This window comes from Chaetodon auriga, chromosome 2, assembly GCF_051107435.1.
Source record: "Chaetodon auriga isolate fChaAug3 chromosome 2, fChaAug3.hap1, whole genome shotgun sequence".
Taxonomy (NCBI): domain Eukaryota; kingdom Metazoa; phylum Chordata; class Actinopteri; order Chaetodontiformes; family Chaetodontidae; genus Chaetodon; species Chaetodon auriga.
The window spans coordinates 21,170,147-21,192,922 of record NC_135075.1 but is presented as its reverse complement, the minus strand read 5'-3'; the positions used below and the strand labels follow the sequence as shown (position 1 = coordinate 21,192,922).

The following is a 22,776-nucleotide window of genomic DNA, read 5'->3' as shown; positions in this document are numbered from 1 at the left end:
TTGCAGCGAGTAGACGTTGTCATGTGCTTGCCGGCCTCACCGTTGTGTTTTCACGGAGACATTACTGACAGGAGGATATACGCAAGTCTACTCCTCCTTCAGCTAGTTTTCCCCTTTTTCCCCATAGTGCCCCTCTGTGGAACTGGACAACAGCTGGTTAAATTTGTTATTCCAACACACATCAGTCCAGACAAACATAATCATAGTTCAATAGAATGACACATTGATGAATGTTTTTTAACTTGTGTGGTTGTGATGAAGTATCTTAATATCAAAAACAGAACACTGTGTTTGCATTATTGTACTTTATTAGGACTCATTAAATGTTAATAAAAATGTTCTGTAAGAGAAAGTTGACTTGTACAATGGCTGGCAACATATGAGAGATGACAATACTTGTTGGCATATTTTGGCAAAGTCTAGTCTATTGGCTGTCAATAAGCTGTGATGTGAATACTTTACATGATTTGGTTCATTTTAGAAGATGCGCAAAGAAAGTAAGAACACCATTTTGAATACCCCTCGATGGTGCAGTAAGACCATTTCACAAACAGAAATCCTGCTCCCTCACTGATGCAGTGATAATGACAACAGTTCCAATCTGTGAACCAGACAGACAAAACAATACTCTGAAAATGTTTTACCAAACCAAGCTGCTGCACAGTTTCCATCACTGAACACCAGGTTGAAAGAAATTACACTTAAATTAGAAAGACTGCACTACATGCTTCCCCCTTCTAGTTCAACAAATCAGCTGGTATTGGAAACCTTAAAATACTATGTGAACAGATGGCAGTTACATAGTTAAATGATTTTAAAGTACAATAGAAAAGTATATTCTCTTTGTAAATGCACTTAAAGGAAAGTATGAAATAATCCAGTATGACATTTCTGTTAGTCATAACAAAATATAAAACAATTCAGATATTGATGATGTGCTGGAAAAAAAACAGACAAAGCGACGCCAACAGGTGGACGTTTGTTATTGTAATTCAGTCTAATAAACAGTTCAATTAAGGTCTACTTCTTAAAGCTTATATTTCATTGTTTACACCGTGCTTGAGACAGTATTTGTGAACACAGTCTATAGTGTTGCTATACTGAACTATAGTATATGAAAGTATTTGGTCCACCTCATATGTAATCTGACTTGGACCCTTCCTCTACAGAGGCAAGCTGCACAACTCTCTATGAAGTTAAAGAGCAAACTTTCTCACATTTTGGGTTAATTTCTGATTTCCAAACACAATTTTACCCCACAGAAATTTAAAGGCCAGCGCAACATTGTATGGAAGTACACCCCTTCACTTCATGAAGCCTCTTTGCACCTGGTTTCATTAACAGAAAAACAACAGTAGAAATGCATGTGCATGTGAATATAATATGCACCAGTGACATTAGTTGAAACTTTTTACAGCATTAAGACTCTTCAGTGTGTGTTATTACAATAACTAATTATACACTAATCAGGTCTGTGACAACACAAGCTGTTGGTCGTTTGACTGGTTTGACATGTTTTGTCCTCCCACACACAAAAATGATCTGAAGATGACTGAGAAAGATCATTTCACATATATTAGAAAATAGGTTCTTCAACTCTAAAAAATCTGTCCAAGTTTATTGTTTCTTTACCTCACCGTAGAGGCTGTGTTTTTACAAGAATAGATTGATGGATGACTGCAAAGAAGTATAAAAAATGTGATTTCCCAGATCTGATTGGAGAAAAAAAAAGGGAACTCAAGAGTCATCCCGGTTCACAGGCACCAACCACATTTCATTACCGCGACATTTTACCCCTCTCCTTGCACACCTTTGTCCAGTCAGCTTCCTGCCACCTGACTCTATATTGGCTTGTCTAATGGTCGTGGAAGCCTGGCATGGGGAAGGGCCTGGCAAAATTTTCAACGCGGTGGCGCAGTTCGGCGATGCGAGCCACAGTCTCTGGGTCCTGCAGAAGGAAGTTCTTGAACTCCTGGAGCTTTCCTGGAGAGGAAACCAGAGACGAGAGCAGGAGATGGGTCAGCTTTCTATTTTTTAGCCTCCTTGGTTTCATCATCTCTGGGCTGTTAGCTTTCGCTCATGTTTCAGTATCCAACAATTAAATATCACATTCAGCACCTTGTAGTTTTCAATTAACAGATAGTTTCACACTCTGTCTTAAAAATAAAAGACAAAAAGCTTCTTTCCAAACACCAGGTTACACTGTAGTCTGCCCCCCTTCTCACAGTAGGCTTACCTGTCTTCTTCTTGACATCCAAGGCAATCTTGAACCCTTCATCCATGAACTCGACAACTTGCACAAAGTCAGCTTCTTTGAACTGTCTGGAGGTCAGGGCTGGAGCACCTGGGACCAAGAAGAACAAAATCTGGAGCTTAGAATACAAAGTAATGACAGAGATTCCTTGAGCTTTTACAGGTTCAACTGCCTCTGATCAATTTCCTTGCATTTTTTTCCCACTTAGGAACCATATGGTCTTTGGAAAAAACAGAACCCTGGAGACTCTTGAAATTTCAGTAATGAATCTACAGAGACTCCAGATCTGTCAAAGCTATATGATGCTAATGGGGCACTAAGGTGCAGTCCAAATCTCAATATAATAAACAACTGAGACAGTAATAAGTGCAGTACATCGTACTGTAGGTGTAGTACCTCGCCTTAAGACAATCTTAAAAATGTGGCAATGTAGTTGTGGGGCTTTTGAACTTCCTGGAAGATAATTAAAAATCCAAACATGCTTAATTAATCATGATCTGCTCAGCGCTTGTGGCTTAATTGGTGGCTGACTAATTTCCATATGCAGAACTACATACTGAAAAAGTAAAAGTGGTGACGTGAAGAGGAAAAGTCAATTTGGCAAAAACATATAACATATAACATATAAACATATGAAGAATGCTGAATAGCTGATCGACATATCAGGACTGAATATCTTGACAAGAACTGCAACCATTTACGGGCATTTTGAGATTACAAACATCTTGAACACACAAATCAGCACTTTTTTCCATTTTTTTTCATGTCGTTTCCGATCATACTCGTAATAAGTTTGACAAGCTCTTGTCCGAGTCAAGTTAAATGCAGTGTAATGTGAAGCTGTTCCTCACCTAGCCTGAGGCCACCAGGAGTCAGGGCACTCTTGTCCCCGGGGCAGGTGTTCTTATTGGCAGTTATTGACACGAGTTCCAGCACCCTCTCTGCCCGAGCCCCGTCAATGCCCTTAGGCCGCAGGTCCACCAAGACCAGGTGGTTGTCGGTCCCGCCTGAAATATTCAGCATTTTCAGTGAGAACTTCTGAAGACGGGGAAACTCCGAGGCTTCATAGACACGAGCTTCACTTTCAGGCCTCTGATCAAACCACTTCAGCGTTAGTTGAACATGTGGGAATGTTACTAGAATTGGGAGCTTCAGGATATGAAACTGAATGCAGTTAATTACTTTTAGGCCATGTGTTGTTGGAGCCCTCAATGCTTCACATCTTCACCTTTCTCATGCATTTGTTTTTGTTTATCTGCATATCTGGTTTGTGTTAACCTGAGCACTGTATTGATAAGCTATTACTTCATTCTGGGACAACGTAAGTAAAAGATGACTTTGCTTCTTGGGCTCAATGAGCTCTCTGAAGGTGACTGCGTAAGGTAGACTGTCATCATAATAAAGACCAGGTTACTTCAGGCAACTTAAGCTGGAAATTCACTAATGGGACATTTTTTACTGCTTAAACTATACTCATTTGTGTTTGTGTTAGACATGTTATACATAGTATAAACACCATATATACACTCAGTTGCCAGTTTGTTGAGCACACCAAGCTAAAGCTAATGGAGTCTAATACACATTTCTGAGGCTACAGTTCATGGTGCTGTTGAATAGTACTGCCTTACACAAAAAGGTGTTTCTATTATTTTGTCCATCCATTATATCAAAACAGAAACAGCTCAGAGTAGTTCAATAGCACCACAAACTACATCCTCCAAAATGATCACAGTTGAATCTACACCTTATTTGAGTAAGTACACATTCGTTTTGTGCACTGGATACACACCTCTTTTTCCTTTCCTACACAAACATCTACAAAGGGCTTAAAAAAAGGAGTATGCACACAATGCCGTGTAAGCACAGGACAAGTCTGTGTTTTAACGCTATCAATTGAAGCCTACACATCAAAAAAGAGCTGAAGCCGTGAATTAAATGCGGTACAGGATTCGAGCATTCGCTCACAAGCAGAAAGTGACCACTTTCATCTGGTTTAATTTTCCTGACTGACAGGACAGCTACACTGACATTTGCCTATTTGCACATCATGAATTTAAATGCTTTTCTGGTTTTTCCTGTTGCCTAATTTCCATTTTGTGACAGGGCATTTCTCTTGATTGACTGTGTTGTGTGTTTTTCTATGTTTCTTCCTCCTGTTTGCTGAGCCTGTGTCTCACAGGGGAAAAAAATGCTTAAATACAATGAAGATTACCTGATACCAGGGTGTAGCCTTTGTCGAGAAGAGCTGCAGCCATAGCCTTGGCATTCTTTAGTACCTGGGATATGTACTCCTTGAACATGGGAGACTGTGCCTGGACACACACACATAAAAAGACACACACACACATTAACAATAGAAAGGGTTGAGTGGGTTAGAGTTCGCTTTTCTCAGTTAGCAGTCAAGAAATGATGCATGAAATATCGAGAAAACGAATTTCTACTATATAAGCAAATGTCATTTTAACATAACATAAACAAAGAAACACTATTTGGTTAACTGTATAAGTTGAGAACTTTTGATCTGTGAGAGACATCCCCTTTCCATCCTTTTTTAAATTTCAACAGCTCTCTCGCATGGCCTTAAGATCCAGACCGTTCAGTCTTGAGAAAGAGAAGGAGCAGATGCCCAGAGCAGCTTAGGGAACAAGTTCCTGAGTCATCTCAACAGTAAGATTTAGTTTCACTCTAAAATTTGATTCACCAGTTATTAGCTTCTTAATAGGAAATAGCAGACCAGAGTAATAAAGCGTTACATCAATACAAATGAAGTCAGCTGCTTTTCATTGAAGTTTGTGTGCTGTGCTGACCTGTCTGAGTGCCACAGCCACACCAGCGATGGCATGGTTATGAGGTCCACCCTGCAGGGAGGGGAAGACAGAGAAGTTGACTCTGTCCTCCAAGTCGTACATGATCTCCTTCCCCTTCTTGTCCACTGAGCGAACACCCTTGCGGTAGAAGATGAGGCCAGCCCTGGACAGAGTACACAAACTGACTGACAAAGCATTTTTACAATTTCATTTTTCTCTGAAACCCAACAAGGTTTCATCCTCGGTAATTTGATTTGTCCCCACCTGTAGCTCAACAGCTGTCTGGTTAGGAGGGAATCACAACATCAGAAAATACAATAACTGCTATTAATGAAAAATAAGTAATGATTTCCATGGCACTCTAAAGGTATGTGACAAAGAGATAAATAATAATGTGCTGCTGCCTAGCTTCAGTCTCCACACTGCAGCAGTTCTAATGAAATTTCTGAAATTCCTCTTGTTCTTACCTGGCTCCTCGGAGGGACTTGTGTGTGGTAGAGGTGACCAGGTCAGCATATTCAAAGGGAGAGGGGATGGCTTTGGCTGCCACCAGGCCACTGATGTGCGCCATGTCAGCTAGCAGGTAGGCCTTAATGTCAGTAGAGAGCTGATGGGGAAAAGGGTGGAAGAGAGGAACGAACACAAATTAGGATTCAAATTTAAACCATAGGGCGGGAAATTTCACATTACATTTAACAATTACTGCCCAATTTCTGTGAACTGAAGTGCTGTCAGTCAAGTCTTGGAGCAGTGACATTTTTTTTTCCTGGTTGGCTCCAGAATATTTGATTTTAAATGAAACTGTGAACATTTGGATCAGATTAACAGTGTGACAATTATAGCCCTCCTTACACATTTAGGTGACTACAGTACTTATAAGTACACGTTAGAGTATCTACAGCCTCTGTGACACTTCACAGCCTTCGTCACTTGTTGCTTGTTTCAGGGGCTTTCTACATTCAGTCTGCTCTTCAGCCAGTGAGTCAAAGGCTCGGTTGGATTGAAGTCAGGTGTTTGACTTAGGGACCTATGGGACTAGACTGGATGCTGCTGCAAAGAAGCTACAAACTGTAAAATGTGGATGCTTCACACACATTTTCAACCCATCAGCACAGAAGTTTCAAGGTGGAGACCCAAGATTAAGGTCAGCAATTCAGTATCTGACCAAATGTGAAATATGGTCAAATATGGTGTTGAATAATGGCCAGAGCAGTGTTTTTGCAGAACATTATGGTGCCACAATGAACTTGACCTTTGACCTTTTAGATATAAAATTGCATCATTTTATCCTATGAGACATTTGTGTGAAATCTAATCATGATAAGCATGTAAATTAATGAGTTATGGCCAAAAATGTGTTTTGTGAGGTCACACTGACCTTGAACTCTGACCACCAAACTCTAATAACTTCATTCTTGAATCCAAGAGATCGTCTGTGCCAAATTTGAAGAAATTCCCTAAAGGCATTCTTGAGATATCGCGTTCACGAGAATGAAACGAACAAACAACCTGAAAACATAATGCTCGGGGCCACAGCTGCCTCTGAAGGGGAGGCATAAAAAGAGAGTCCCACACTGTTAACCCAGTACAGATGTGAACACACTCCCACAAAGCTGAAAGTCAGCACTTCAGTCAGTGTTTAATTTCAAATGTAGTGTCCTGGAGCACAGAGTATAAATCTGCACTGTCCAAATATTTATGAACTGCACTGTATTTGCATACATTATGCTTGATATAAAGAGTTCCACCACAAAATCCTACAGTTACTATAAAACTAAACTGCATGCTTAAACTTGTCTTAATCTGTGTTATCAGTGACCCAACTGTGCTGTGTATTTTATTTGACTGTGCTTTGTATAAGTTGAAATGTGAGATAAAAAAATGTGAGATACAATCTCTTGCATGAATACATTTACATTTTTCCCCTACGGTTAAGATTTGATGACCGACTCTACATCTGTTAGCAGCACCTATCTTAAAGGGCAGATATTTCAAATCAGAGCTGGCGTTATTACACTCTTCAGCAATCTTCAGAAGCCCCAAATATTACAGCGTAATTCAATAAATCCTTGCCTTCTCTTGCCAACATTTATTGAAAACGGCACAAATAATAAATAGTTCGCTAACATGCAAATGACTTGCTGGCAAATGATCAGAGGAGTAAGCAATCTTTTTAGTGCTCCAATTAATATGCATTATCATGACAATCTGCCTGCCTCTCATATCTAAACTGGATCAGCACATGTTTATTAGATTAAAAGGCAGGATAGATGGCAGGGTTACTGGAGGGGGTAAAGAACACAAGAGGGTGATGTGCGTTAGCTGATGAACGCAGATAGTGAAACAAATTCCAGACAGAAAAAAAAAAGGAGCCCGTTCCATTCTAGGTAACACAACACTGAAAAACTGGAGAGGAGCCCGGCCCGGCAGACTCCGCCATAAAACAGTGAACAGTTCCACAGAGGCGTGCCAGGGGGAAAATATGGCCCCACTTCAGGCCTAGTGGCAAAGTAGTTATGGTGCTTAATAAAAACACAGCTCTGTAATGGTGGGACACTCCATCTGATGGCAGCAGCTAAAGTGGAGCTCTGCAACAAAGGGAAGCAGTCATGGAGTGAATGAAGTGAATCAGCGGGTGGCTATAACAAAACAGATAAAGGGGCCTCTTGTGCACCGTCAAAGAGAGCAGTGAAGTGCGCGGTTAAAAGTTGCCGCTGCGTACGTGAGTGTCAGTGCGAGTGTCCACGTTCAGTTTGGATGAGTAGGCAAGAGTGGAAGAAAGCATCTGTGTGGTGGAGCAGGAGTGTGAAAAACCCTAGAAATTTGGTTTGCACGTTGACGTTTGAACGTGAATGCTCGGTATTTAGCTTCTGCTGTGGGACAGAAATTAGTGAACCTATAGCTGGAAGTGATCCTGGCAAGGTCTGACCCATCAGTGTGGGAAGCAGGTGTGCGTGACAGTTCAGGAAAAGGTTGACTGAGTTTTAAATAAGAGGATGAAGCTGCCCTTCCTAATGCAGGGTGAGAGGTGGAGAAAACAGGTAGCAGGAGAGGAGGAGGTAGAGTGACACACACGCCCAGAGATAAAGATGGGGTGAAAGCTGGGTGAGTTTTGAATACAGAGAGAGTTCTTCATGCACCTTCTTGATGCGAGCGTAGTCAATGAGGCGGGCATAGGCGCTGGTGCCAGCGATGATGAGCTTGGGCCGGAACAGCTTGGCCGTCATCTCCATCTGGTCGTAGTCTATGAGTCCTGTTGCAATCTGCAGAGAGACGGAGAGGGAGACAGATTGAGGAGAGAAAAAAGAGGGAGGAAAGACGTGGAGGATGAATATGAGGATATTAGAGGGGGGGGGGGGGGTAAAAAAGGAACATGAGAGGATGAAGAAAAGTTGTCAGATATCTTGAGGATCAAGAGCAAACATATCAACACGGAAGAGAGATTTCTTCCATTTGAAGATCATTTGATGCAGCTGCATTTGAAGTACTTTGGCTACCTTAAAAGGGGAAGGAATTTATCTAAGGGAGACATTTCAACCTATCATATCAAGGCAGAAGATGGAGCAATTGCAGTAATGCACCGCTACTTATCCTAATTCAACCTTTCAGGGATCCACTCAAGTAGTGTGATGAGCCTGAACAGATCAGAGGTCGGTTTGGAGACTTTTCCTGCTCTTTTCACTGAGATAAGCAATTTGAGAAATGTGCTAGACAATCCATTGTTCAGGGGATGTACTTCAGGTTTCACATGAAATGGAGTCAGACTGGACCAGTCACATGGTCAGTGTGTATTGTGCCTGAATCTCCACTTTTACCCCCTCCACTCCGGGCATCAGAAAAGAGAGACAGTTCAGACGAGAGGTGGAGAGCAGGACAGAGCAGAAAAACAAAGTGAGAGACAGAAAAGATGGAGAATAAGGGAGACACAGACAAGGGAAAGAAGTGAGGAAAGGAGGAGGGAGAGCTTTATTTAGACAACCTGATAATCTCCCATCTCCAGAGCACATCTATGGATGCCCCCTCACTCCATCAAGCTGCTCATTGTGAAGACAGAGCCAGTGGTGCTGGCCAGCCTGTCGATTTCCCATTATCTCTCTCGCAGAGGGGTCCTGCCTGCCCATACATCAGCAGGTCTGGACATGCAGACTCTCATGGCCATCCATCAGCCGCTACCCAACACTACCACACAACTATGACCCCAGGGATAAAATACTATGCACTGGTATACGATGCACAAACCATAACCACATGCTAACTCCAAAACATTACGTGCCACCTCTGAGAAACCCTGGTAAAGCAGATCTCAGCGCTGGAGGAGAACAGGACTTAAAATGTTTTACGTTATACTTAATGAATAGGACTGTGAGTGAAGAGGCCATACATCAAACAGAACACCTGCGTTTAAGCCCCTCTGTCAGCAAGCACCTGTCAGCAAGCGTCAGCAGGGCTAAAGTTTCTTGAGTTGGACACTGAGTCCCTACCCACAATGCCTTGCTTTGTCCCTGTGGGGGCACCAAACCAAAAAGGGGACCACAAAGTTTCTATGTTCATCTCTTCGTTTCTGTTAAATTAAATCAATGTCCTATTAATAAATAGTCTTTTAAGAGGAAAAACCATAAAAATATTTTAGATTTGTGGTTACTGAAGATTTGCTGTTTGCTGCCTCTGTGGTCGTACAGATACACACTGGCCTTATTTGCTCTATAACAGTTTTCTTCCATTCACTATGACAGTGAATTCAGTTTGCAAGGACAGTGCAAAACATCTTAGAAGAGCATATTCACTTCCATACATTCACACAAAGCCTTCGTGTGGTTCGTCTGTAAGCACCAGTGCGATTTCTTACTTCAACCACCAGCTGTAAAATTAAACGCAGAGACTGACAAAGTAGCAGAGATGACTGATAGTCCTACTGAAACATGGGAGACCTCGTTCAGAGTGCTGCAGCAGAACAGGCAATGCTTTGCACCACTAAGTATGAGACGTCTGAGAAGACTGCAGACTCTGACACACGGTTTATGTGGCAGTCAGTTTAAGTCAGTCACAGATGACACCTGAGTCTGAAGGACTGTGATTTCTGGTCGTTCTGTACGTAAAATATCTTAATTATTATTTCAAATACTACTTAGCCTGCCTCTGCCTCACAGCATTATCGCTGTTGTCCCATTCCCCTCAGTTTTACTGGTGATAATGTTCCTCACCATTACCAAGAAAGCTGTAAGTTAGGTAGAGGTCTCTACTTACATTTAGCTTGTAGGGCATGGACTCAAAATAGATTGAGGTTGCGGAGATCCTCTTAACATCAGACATGTAGCCATGGGTCAGACTGTGGAGACAAAAAGGAACATGAAGACAGATAGAAAAACAGGCAAACACAAGCACTCGGTTACATTATTTAACTTGATTTATGACAGAAAAGTGTAAACAAATGAGCAGGAAAAGAAAAGTGCATGTTATTGATTCAGGTCCTGCAAATGACTTAGCTCAGAAAGGTGTGAGGGGAAGAAAAAAAATGTGACAGGGTTGAGATTAAGAATAAAGTGACTACTGACTGTCCTCCGTCGGGCAGGTCCAGGCCCATGATGCGGTCATGGGGGTTCAGCACGGCGGTGTAGACAGCAAAATTAGCGGGGGATCCAGAGTACGGCTGAACGTTGACACCCCACAGAGCTGGGTCCAGGTCAAAGGCCTCCAGTGCTCGTTTCTGACACAGCAGCTCAATTTGGTCGACCACCTCTGCTCCACCGTAGTATCTGAGGACGGAGTTGGAGAAAAAGACATCCTTAGGCCATTTACTAACAGATGTATCACACCTGATGCAGTTGTGGAGCAACATTAACATTCATTTAGAGTTGTGTTTCTGGCCAGCTAGTGAATTTTAGTCCAACAGTCAGTTGTTTTTTTTACTGTTTATTTGGTTCTTTAGTTGCTAAATGTTTGTTCACTAGCTAGTTGGTAACTTTGTCTGTCTGCTGTTCGGTGCTGAGCAGATAGTGTACAATAGGCTTATAGCCTAGCGGCCTGTTGTGGCTGACATCGACGCTAGCAGTGAGAGTGAACCGAAATGGTAAATTTGCAGCTAAACAATGAGTTAAAGTCTCTATAAAGCTCTGTGAAGACACAGGGTTAATAAGGGTTACAGCTGCTTTAAAACAATATCAGCAATCCCCGTTACCAATCATACATCAAACAGCCACAAACAGCACCGTTTGTCACAAAAATCGAGAGCAATTTAGACCAGTGTTAATCTGAAACTACCACAGCAGATCTGGGACATATCAGGTGAAAATGCTCATCAGGAATTACAGCTGAAGGAGCAACAGATGGCTACTGTACAAACCACTCATTCAATGAGATCATCCGTTTGTTTCATTACATTAAAGTGCAAAACAGCAGATGAGCAGGATGTTTGGGGGGGGGGGGGGTAAAAATTAAGAACACATTCAGTGGGAGAGAGATTTGTGCTAGGCTTGTATTCCAGGAATCAAAGGCATCAAATAAGGAACATTTCAAAACATGTCAGCTCTCTGTTTGCTGCTGATAAATGTGAACTATCTGAGGGACATAACAGAAAATAGAAAAACTGAAAATAGAAAACATGCAACTATCATCCTGGCCACTAATTTCTTCCAATGGATCCCCTCAGGAGTCTCCTTTGGCGAGGCAGACACTTTGGATTATTTGCTATGCAGTTGGCATGTAGCATTATAGGCCAAGCTAGAGAACACAGTATAAATCAGTGTGTGTGCTTGTGCGTGCACGTCTGTAACAAATATCCTAAAGCTGCGAATATCAACAGTGTTAATAAGCTGGGTGTGAGTGAATAAACACACTCACCTTCTCCCTGGGTAGCCTTCAGAGTATTTGTTGTTCAGACAGGAGCCCTGAGCTTCCAGAGCTGCTCGACTGCAGAAATTCTGTGGAGAGAACACACACACAATCAAACACACACACACACTCAGATCAATGACACGAGTGGACAGAAGGGACAAGGACCGCAAATTAAAGTCTGTTAAGTGATAGTGAGAAATCCCCCTCCAGCTAAAGGCAATCATTACAGTATTGAACCTCTGGACTTCCATAGACTAACACTCTGCACTTCACAATGCTTATCGCCTCGCTGCTGCACGATACGAGATAATGCAATAAACTTTTCTGCCCATGCTGAGATACATTGGTGTGGCCTTTTTTTTAATCATTCTGCAATGCATTTTTCCAAGAAAAACAAATTTTACCGAGTACGGTTTGCAGCACAAGGGGTCTAACCGTCCCCCTGCAGTTTGCCTTCACATGCTCGTGTGCTTGAAGATAAAAAAAAGACGTAACGTTGATGGAAAACTATTTTGTTAAAATATTTTGTTAAAGTCATCAAGCGTTGCCTTGTTCAAGCTTCTCAGCTGTGAGGATTTTCCATTTCTCTCTTTTCTGGTGTAATAGCAAACATGAATATCTTTGGGTTTTAGACTGTTGGTCACTTTATAAGCTTATAGGCTAAAGGAAAATGTTTGGGTATGTTTTGCCATTTCCCACCTACAGCTTTGTTGGCACCCCTCTGATCGGAGGATAGCCCTCTTTCTTCTCCTGAGATTTGCTCTACTTCTCTTCTGGTGGAGTAAAGCGTTGCTGTTGAAAACTTTACTTGAACTTAAGTATTTTGTTCATGCTTGAGATGAACATTATACAGACATTTACAGTGTGGGACATTATAGGAAATATTGAAATACTGAAATATGAATACAAAGCTATTCATATCCAAGTCGCTTTACTAATCGTAAAGTAAGCAGCTGTATTAATTGAAAAAAAGAATACTTTGAAATATGTGAAAACAAAGCACCATGTAAGATAATAAACAGACTCACTCTGGGACTGAGCGCCATTTGCTTGAGACCTTGTAAAGGCCACTGAAACTCTGTCCATGATACAGAACCATACAAATGAACTTGGCTTGATTACCTGTCACATTCACTGTACAAATGTCTGCAGAGCGACTGTGTAACTGAATGTGGATACCTCCTCTGTTATGGCCTCCTGGCACAACACCCCAACACTCTTCATGTATATTATCACACTGGCCAGTAACACTGTCTGACACACACATGTATACACTGTGCAGTCTAGTCTCCACTCACCCTCGTTGGGGTTGCGCGGTTTTGTGTGTGTGCGTGTGTGTTTGTTTATGCTGATAATACACACTGAAGCCAAGAGGAGATCAGGGGAGATAACAGCTCTAGTAACAGCTTTCTGTTGTGTCCGTTTGTGCATTTATTAGAAAAAGCAACGCATTTGCTTCACATGCATCTTGTGTGTGTGTGTGTCTGTGTGTGTGTGTGTGTCTGTGTGTGTGTACACATGTGGGAAAATGTATGTGTTTTCATTCAAGGAATGCCTGCCTGAGCTGTACTGTGGAGCGCCTTGCACAGTGAGGTGGGGAGGAGGCAGAATGAAGATATCAGCTTTATCTCACACTAGAGCGGTCAGGCTTTGTGTAGAGAGGGGGCCGATATACTCCACTGAACAACTACTGTGGCGAAGAGGAAACAGGAGGAGAGAGGAAGAACAATACAAGATAAAACCCTGTCTGCTCTTTTGAATAGTAAAATTTTCCATTTCACACCATCAAGCCTTGCAATGAAAACAGAAGAACAGGAGATACCCAAATGTTTCTGGAACAACAGAGGCACTCTTGCTTACAGAAAGCACTGCATCCTGTCAGTGTTTTTACCATTAATGCGGCAAATTTGAATGACTCGATATGAATGTTCTGTTTTTGAAATACAACACACATCAGAGTTCATGATATCTGTTTATCATGTGCATGTTTGAGCCAGTAGGTCACAGCTTTGCTGCCCGAGCGAGCCACTGAAAACATTAAGAATCAGCAGATTCACTGCTGGAAAATATTAAAACATACAACAACAGGATGATTTCAGAATAACAATGAGTGAGAAATGAATTTGTACTTGCAGTGTATTCTGTTGTGACTTTAAATGCCCATATAAATTCTTGTCCTTGATGTGTTGTAGTGTATTCATCTACCGTGAGTGCCCTAATAAACTACTGATTACTGCTTCTGTCAATGCTGCCAGCAGTAATGTGGAAAAGAGACACAACCAGAGTAGATATCCGTGAGGCTAAATGTAATCCTATTCATTCATCCATTTAGCCAAAACATTAATCAGAGATGATGAGGCATTCGAAGATACCTGCACTGCCAACATACCGGGACGGTGCTGCCAGCTCTTACAGGCATTGAGCAAGTGTTTACACTTACTGTGTTTCTTTAAAAATGAGGCAACGCAATCAATGTAAAATGGTACAGGATGGGTCTTTATGTTCGCCGAAAGGCTGACTGAATGAAAAATTTTTTGCTTTGATAATATGAAGTATCTGCAAGCATGTCAATTCTATACCAACATTTTTAAGGCACTGGCAAAATGATGCCCTTGGCTGGTTCAAGGAAATGTATTATTGTGCCCAGGCTGTCTGGTAATTATCTGGTCTATAATTTTCCAAATACCCATCCACTGCAAACTTAAAATGTTTTGGAGGAAGCTACTTCATTTATACATTAGACACGGCACAAGAAGTTACTCTGGGTTTTTTAATCAGGCTTGAACTCTTTCTTCTGCAGCCCATTCTTCACATCTCTCTCCACTGTAAACATGTACTTAAACTGTCAAAAACACACTGAGTTGAAAAATAAAACCTCATTCATATCAGTGAAAAATGCTGTACCTCAGACGCTATGAGCTCCAAGCCGCGGCACTGCCTGTCCTTCTCCTTTAACAGCAGATCCCACATCTCGGGGTCATCTTGAGCCAGGCTCTCCTGGCCCGTCCACGGACGATCTTCATCCACTGTGCGGGTGGCTGCGTGGGACTGCTGGCCACGCACACTGAGGCGAACTGGGGCTCGCTGGCACAGCGGCTGTGGAGAGAGAGAGAAGGGAGAAGGATCAATTGAGGGTACATAAGTTTTATATAGATGTTAAAGCTACCATGAACACATTTTCTAACACTAAAATGGGTGTCATGAGGACTGACATAAGCTCCTGAAATTGTTGCACAGAAAATTATTTTTATGAAAAATGGATTTCACAATTTTACATGTTTTAAGTAACACCGCGCTCTGTCCTATATAAATAGAGACATCTCAAACCCCCTCCTCTGTTCCTCATCCACTCCAATATGTAGCCTGGTATAATTAGAAACTGGCGTGTTTGCATGATATCAATAATCAGCATGGTTGTTCAATTATGCCTCAATCAGCACTTCTACAAACTGAGGGACTGACTTTTACAGCCTCAGTGTACCGGAGGAGGCATATGGAGAACAGATTCAGCACTTCCTGCTTATCTAATCTGGACTGGGGCTGGCGAGTTCTCCTGCTGCTGCTGCTGTTACTGCTGCTGCAATTCCTGATCATATGAGTGTGCAGAGTCCATGCTATTTTCACTGCCTCTGTCTCTTTTTAAAAGCACCGTTGTTCTATGCACTCTGCCTGTGATTGATTATTTTAATGCTTAATTTTTGGCTTGGCATTTCACACTATACATAGATAAAATTAAACCTCTGTTTGCACCAAACAATTGTCATGTATTAAAGCTGCATGTGTGCCCTTCAGTGCTCCCGTTCTCTTTATAAACCTCAATCAACAGGGAGATCATTGTGTGCAAGAACAAAAAACATGTTAGAAAATCCTTGACAGGTTGATTGCTCTCAGAACAAATTGGCTCTGTCTCATCATTTAATCAACAATATGATGATGACTCTGTGTTGAGATCAATCCCACCACTGGCAACTTATAGTTATCATCTGTACAGGTGTGCTGGGGTGTGAGGGACAACCTCCCTTTAATAGCACCATTAAAAAGCAATTAAGACAACACTCAGGACTGGTTGAGGACAACCATATGAAAATAAAAAAACAACTCAATTTATGATTATTCCATGTGGTGTAAAAAATGTTTGGACACTTAATCTTTTGTAGTGGCTTTATTGCGCTGTAAATCTGGCAAAGACACCGACTCTAGTTTTTAACAAGTTTAAAAAAAGAATTAAGAATGTTAATGTTGGCAGAAGTGATTAAAATGACCACACAACAACACACACAACAACCTTTGTACAAAAAAAAAAAAAAAAACAGTTAATAAGAACCCTTTATCCTTAGGAACAGCTTGCAGATAGTTTATCTACTCCATGGCTGATCAGCCCATCCTCTCTACTCCGCCTCTTCATCTGCTCCCCGGGGTAGCAGAGGGGACAGCGGTGACACACCAGGGGAGGCGTCTGGCACATTAATGGCCGATTTCTAACAGTCTCTACTCTGGCCTTCTGTCACCAGTGGCAGTGGTGATGGTGGAAAAGGGGTGAGGGCCCCCCCCTCTGGGCTCTGGAAGAGATGAGGGCCTGGGGAGACAGGTCGAGCTGCCTCTGAGGACACGTTCCTCGCAGAGAAATCACACGGGTCATTAAATCTTGACGGGAACTGTCCTTCGCTGTCTGCGTTTCTGCCGGGACACACCAAGGCCAGGGGAAGCAGTGGCAGACAAAAACCACCACCAGCCAACACCACCGTGGTTATAGCGCTACTGACGACCGCAAAACAGACAAGCGTGCATCTCCTCCCTCCTCCTCACCTCCACCTTCATCCCTGCTGTCCTTTTCCTGCCCTCATCCTGTCCCGGTCACGTCACCCTATGCTGCTAAGCACGCTCAGCATAGTAGCGCTCATGTGGTGTTTTTATTAGTTTTTCTTGTCATCAATATCACTATCACAGCATCCACTGGGCTTAAACAAACAATACACAGGTCAGCACCTGTGGTCTGCCTCTCCGCTATCCTGCCTCATTTGCCAGCCCTGATCATTACGGGAGATTAATTAATAAACACAAGATAAGCTGATCCAAGAAAAGTGAGAGCCAAGATACAAGCACCAAATGTGTCACAGTGGGACTATTTTTAGGCGACAGATGACGCTGTCGTTTGAAGGTGAACTTGATGAAAACTCTGCTGTGAGAAAAGAGGCGGGATAGGCCACATCAACCCGGGCGCCGAGCACGAAGTAATGGCAGAGTCACAGATGCACTGCATCTGTGTGACAATGATAAGGTAATTGTTGGCAGTTTACCTTTCCTGTCAAACATCTGTGCTCAAAGACTAATGGCAAAGAAGAAGAAAAGGGAGGAAAGAAAATCATTTCATTAATCCTTGCTCTGTATTATTTTTTTTTTTGCCCATTTCCTGAAACAGCTCCTGAGGTGAGTCAATTTTACAGATGACTGCTGTCCATCAGTGACTGTACCAAACAACAATCAGCCTGGTAACAGAAGAAAAACAGAAGGGTCTAGAGAGGAGAGCAGTGAAGAAAAAAGATTTGTAAGGTTAGAGAGAAGTGTCAACAGGGCAGCTGCATCCGTCAGCCTGACATGCAGTTGCCTCTTTTCCTGTCACTGACTAATAACGGGACTGTCCGTTACAAATTGCCCTGTGATTCAGTCTGGATAACACTAGACTGAGAAATCTGGATGGGGTGAAGAGGCGTGAAGGGACTGGGGGTGACTCCACTCTATTCGGGTCAAAGGGCTGTCAGGGTGACAATCTGAGACTTAAACGATGCCTGCGACAAAGCCAATCTCCAGGAGGTGTACGCAGAGGCACGATACACTTGTGCTGTAATCTTTCCACAACATTTGTTGTAGTGAAGACGACGATGGTGAAAAGGCTCTACACTGGGCTTCATCCGGTGCCTGAGGGAGTTGAGAGGCATGCTGTGGACTGTACTGGTGACATAGACTGAGTCAAGCCCGGTCTTCTTCTGCCTGTGCCCACGACCCTCTTATCATACCTGTCAAGTGCAGTTTGTTAAGCCAAAAATAGAAACACTTAACTGTAAGATCTTGTTAGGACCACCTAAAAGCAACTTTGAGCCACCTACATGCAGCTAAATCAGTCCTAAAAGCATTATTTTATTACGCCCAGATTCATGAGAATGAAAAGTGGTGCTTTTAAGTCGCAGGGAATATTGTTCTATCATTATGTTATATTTCAATTCACTATAAATCTAAAGAAAATGGAAAGGGCTGTGTGGCAGGTGTAACCGACTTCATTATGATTGTTTTCAGTATCAATTAATCTGCCAGTTATTTTGTCAATTAACTGCTAGAAACTAGCGAAAAATGCCCGATTTAATTTCCCATATGTGATGTTTTCAAATAGTAGATCGAATAACAATCACATAAAGACACAGAAAAGGAATAGAAAAGCCCAAAGCAGCATGTGTTTGGCATTCATCGTTTATTAAATGCAGTTATCCTTGAATGATCTGCTCCACGCACATGCATATGTATTAGCTGGACGCAGAGGACTTCTGTGTAGCCTTTGTGTTCATAAAGATGTGAGCAAACAAAAGCAAAAAGGCTTTAAAAATGCATGAGGTGCACTCAGTGGTAGTGTGGAGTACAGTATACCAAGACACTGGCAGACGTTTGTTTGATGTGTGTTCAGGATGGTCTTGACATGAGAAACACTTGACATTTTAAAGGCATTGGCAGCCATCTTTCATGGAATCAGAGTAGCTCCAAGCAACGTATAAGAAAAGAGGAAACTGTATGAAGCCATGAAACAGGGAGCGTATGTGTTCTGCTCCTGTTAAATGAATATAACTGAATTCAAACAGCTTCTACTGGAACAGAGTTGTGTTAGTGCTTGTCAAAAACTGACGTGTATAAAAGCACTAAATTTGACAAGCTGTTTTCAGGGTGACACCAAAAGTTAAAAAGTAGGTTAAAAAACAATTCTGAAAGCTCATTGCTGGGTTATACTGAACACACCAATACCAGCCTATTGGTTGATGCTTGCAACACACAGATTAAAACAAAAATGTCTCTTTCCCAACCGAATTAACCTCTGTAACTTTTGAGAAAAGTAGGATTCCTGCAAACGTTTTTCTCAGGACTTCAACAAAGGCATGATGAGTAGGAGTAATGCAGCAAATTCCAAAGGGCAGCAGGTCCTCCCACCGACACAACACAAAGCCATGTAAGACAGATCTCTAATCTTTCAGTACACAGCACAGAGGAGGACTTTCAGTATTGATTTAAGCATTCATTCACACATTCTAACATCAGAATACAACACGACCAAAGACGCGTCGTAGTTAAAGTGTCTATGAGGGAAATTTATTCTGAGCATTAAGAAGAAAATCTAAAAGATTAATGACATAATATTAAAAGGTAAAAGAAAACAGAACGCTTTCAGCCACGGCTGTCACTGGCACAGAGGCAAAATAGGACCCGGGTTTAAAAATACCAGAATTACCCTTAAACATTTTTCAGTATTCAGGTCAGCAGGACCTAAAAGTCAGAGATGTTTGAGCCACATTTCACTTTTCTATGTGACCTCTGGCTGACAGTTCTGTCAAACACCGCTGGTTTAAAACAAAGTTTCTGATGGATGTACAGAGACGCAGCAGTCCGTGGAAATATCAAAACCCACAACGCTCTCCTATATTTTCACACTGCTGAACTGAATCTGAGCTCATTTCCTTTCTCTAATTTCACAGATGTCTCACAGAACAGAACCTGAACCGTCAAACCAAAAAACAATGCTCACTCTCAGTTTGCTCTACTCGTGTACTGCATTACAATTTAAATGTGTGTCATTTTAAACTGAAGGGTTCCTTAAAAGCTTCATAGCTGTATCGTCAAGGTGCTTTTCCCCATCATCACACATTCAATCTAAACTTAAACACCTCGAAGGTCTTTATTTGGTCAGGGAGTGATCTTATATATTGAATTCAAAGATAGATTCAATTGAACAGGGCCCATAAAATCTACCCACTTCAAACATCACACACTGCAGTAAAACCAAGTTTTTCCCATATAAGACTGCTAAAAATGAAAGTAGCTTAAAGAAAGCAGATGAAAAATTGATAAAGAAATGCTCTCATTAATGAAAGAAAAATAGTGTGGTTAGAAGTCACAGCTGAGAACCTTCCTTTAGTGGCCTGTTTTACTGGGACAAGGGTTTTCTGAGTGGGATTAGACTTTATTCTTAATTCTCAAATTCATTAACTGGAATCTTTGGAATCCATTACCTGCAGCAAATGTCCTATTTAAGAACAAGCATACCCATAATGGCCAAAGCAATCGGTTTTTCACAGATATCAATATCCATTGCAACATATTGTCTTAAGACCAGAGTCACAAAAGTTGAGGTTCCCTCATCGTTAATCATCTTTAGATCAGTCCTAAAATGTAGGTCAACAGCCACAAGAAATAACTGCCCATGGTCTGAAATATTTCTCTCTCTCTCTCTCTCTCTCTCACACACACACACACACACACACACACACACACACACACACACACACACACAGTGGGGACACCACATGCCTCAACCTAATGGTCTTATGAGTCCTTTAGAAATTCAATGAAGATGCAGACTTAATCAATTAGGGCCAACAGGATAAGCATGCAAGCACGTGAATCATTCAGTTTAACAGGAAACTTCAACATACTGACTGTGACTTACAAAACTAGGTCTGAATACATGCCACAAGACTTTGGCACAAGCTTGGCATAGCCTAGTTGTTTGAGAAACTACATGAAATTCACACCATCTCCAAAATGGGTCACTTCATAAAGTTCAAAATTAGGTTATTAATACGCCTCAATCAACTTCTTTCTCCCCAACTCCTCCTTCACCCCGATGCCTGATCTCATCAAACAACTTGATTAATAAAAAAAAAAAAAAAATCAAATTATGAAACTTTTAAGTACTTAACTTTGAGGAAACTAATTTGTCATACAAAACATACACATCGAGGAGGCTGAAATCACTCTAATGGTAGAGAAATACTGGATCTGTTGACGAATGTAAAGTCAACGCATCCATTTCATTTTTCTGGTGTGCAGGAGGTCCCGCCAGGAGGTGCACGATTAATACAATGCAGTGAGACGACGGACAAGTCGCTGTACCTGAACTTGAGTTTGGCTCACCAGGTTCACGAAAACTAGGCAGTGCTGATACAATCTGAACCAAGATTCTGTAACTTCGTTGCCTATTTCTTGCCTAAAACAGTATCAATAACACATTTCAGTGTACGGTTCGGCTCTAACTTTGTGACCCGGCTGTAAGGTTGAAAACAGATGAGCCAAAACCAAACACCCTCCCTAACCCGCCGTGCATCACCCACCAGCCTGAGTATCAGCAGTTTGGATTTTAAAACAAATACTGATTTACTTGGATAATAGGATCCACTGTTCATTGTAATGGGGTCCTGCACTTAACACACTTTTGTGAAGCATAAAATGTTAAGTTAAATTATTAACACTGCATCAAAGATGTTCATTAAAGCAAAAGCGTATCTGTAGTGTTGTTGTATTGGTCTTCATTATAAATACTCTCCTGCATATTAACCAGGTGGGCAAAATATTAGGATTTACACTCAGCTGGCAGACTATTAGGTTAGCTAAAACTAATACAGACTACAGAACCCGCAACAAATACAAGTGTATAATGTCAGATGAGTTGGAGCTGCTTCACAGAGGGGCTGATTCCACTTTATGGTCATTTTGGTGGCTGCAGTTTGCAGTGCTGTTGAATTGCATTGTGCACCACTGAGAAGGAAACATTTTCCCTAATCCATCAACAAGATTAGACTGAATAAATATTGAAGTTTAAGTGTTAGTTTGAGCTAAGTGTACCTAATAAACTGCCGGCTGAGTGCATAAGTAAAGCGGACCTTTGAACTTAGACTCTTACTGTATATATTAGGATAACAAAGATATCTGGAAAATTGAGCTTACGTTGTCCTTACAGCTATCATTAAGTAGTAAAAATTTCAGAGGTCAAGAATGAGCCAACAGTGCGGAAACAATGACTGCAGCTTTCCCAAGTCTGATGAAAATACAGCCTTATCTGTTACATAATTATCTCAGAGTGGGAGGCTAATATTTCCTTTGGTGCTCCATCGGCCTCATTTTGCACTTTGGTCGTTATTGGGGGCAGGACCCCTCATTTCTAGTTAATGTATCATTGTCTGTAACCTTCTGTTGCATTATCTGCAAAGTTATCATCAGGAAGGCTTTTAACTGTATTTCATTTAGCATTTTCAAGCGTAAAAACAGCGTTTATTAATGATGTTTAAGGACAAAACTTCGCAAAGTAAAGTACGTCGCTAAGTTGTAAGTGTTTCCTGGTACATGATCATTCGTGTTGTTCACTCAGTCTTCTCACATGATGAAACTGAGCAGTCGCTGTTGCATCATGACGTGGATCCTGCTGCAGCTATATAACGTGCACTGGCACCTAGCCTGCTAGCTTATTAGCTGACAAGATTTCAAAAATGCAGTGCGAAAAGGTCAGAAAAGATGGATGTTGTTAGCGGTTGGCTGCTGAAATTATTCTGACATTTGGTGACGACTGTCCACCTTGCGAAAGCAGAGGTGGGCAACTTAAACCCCCACGACTGTGGTAACATGCCGACCCACACCGACGTTAAGCTAGCTAACAATTCAACCAGCACAGACTCACCTGTTAAGTTACCCAACACGAATTCCCCGTGATGGACACAGTGACACAAAAACAGTCCTTTCTCATCCACTTACCCGTGTGACTTGTCTCAGAGCGAAGGACAGCATGTTTCCAGTTCTCAGGCCAGAGGAAGAAGCAGCACAGCCGGGCGACACACAGCTGACAAGCTCTGAAGGGGC

General features: G+C 41.8%; 1 protein-coding gene across 2 annotated transcripts; it reads right to left on the bottom strand.

Annotated features, from left to right (window-relative positions):
- Positions 1-290: 290 nt before the first annotated feature.
- On the bottom strand, positions 291-22,776 carry shmt2 (serine hydroxymethyltransferase 2 (mitochondrial)). 2 transcript variants are annotated; one of them, XR_013077695.1, is made up of 13 exons: positions 22,672-22,776; positions 14,797-14,988; positions 11,899-11,978; positions 10,614-10,814; positions 10,306-10,387; positions 8,202-8,324; positions 5,529-5,668; positions 5,062-5,224; positions 4,467-4,566; positions 3,106-3,261; positions 2,237-2,344; positions 564-1,983; positions 291-521 (listed from the first exon to the last, which is right to left on the bottom strand). XR_013077695.1 is itself a non-coding variant. In XM_076740419.1 (12 exons), exons 1-12 carry the CDS (start codon positions 22,702-22,704, stop codon positions 1,856-1,858), a joined length of 1,506 nt encoding a protein of 501 aa, XP_076596534.1. In that variant the 5' UTR covers positions 22,705-22,776; the 3' UTR covers positions 291-1,855. The 2 variants fall into 2 exon arrangements, 1 of the variants encoding a protein (XP_076596534.1); XM_076740419.1 differs by having other exon boundaries at positions 291-1,983.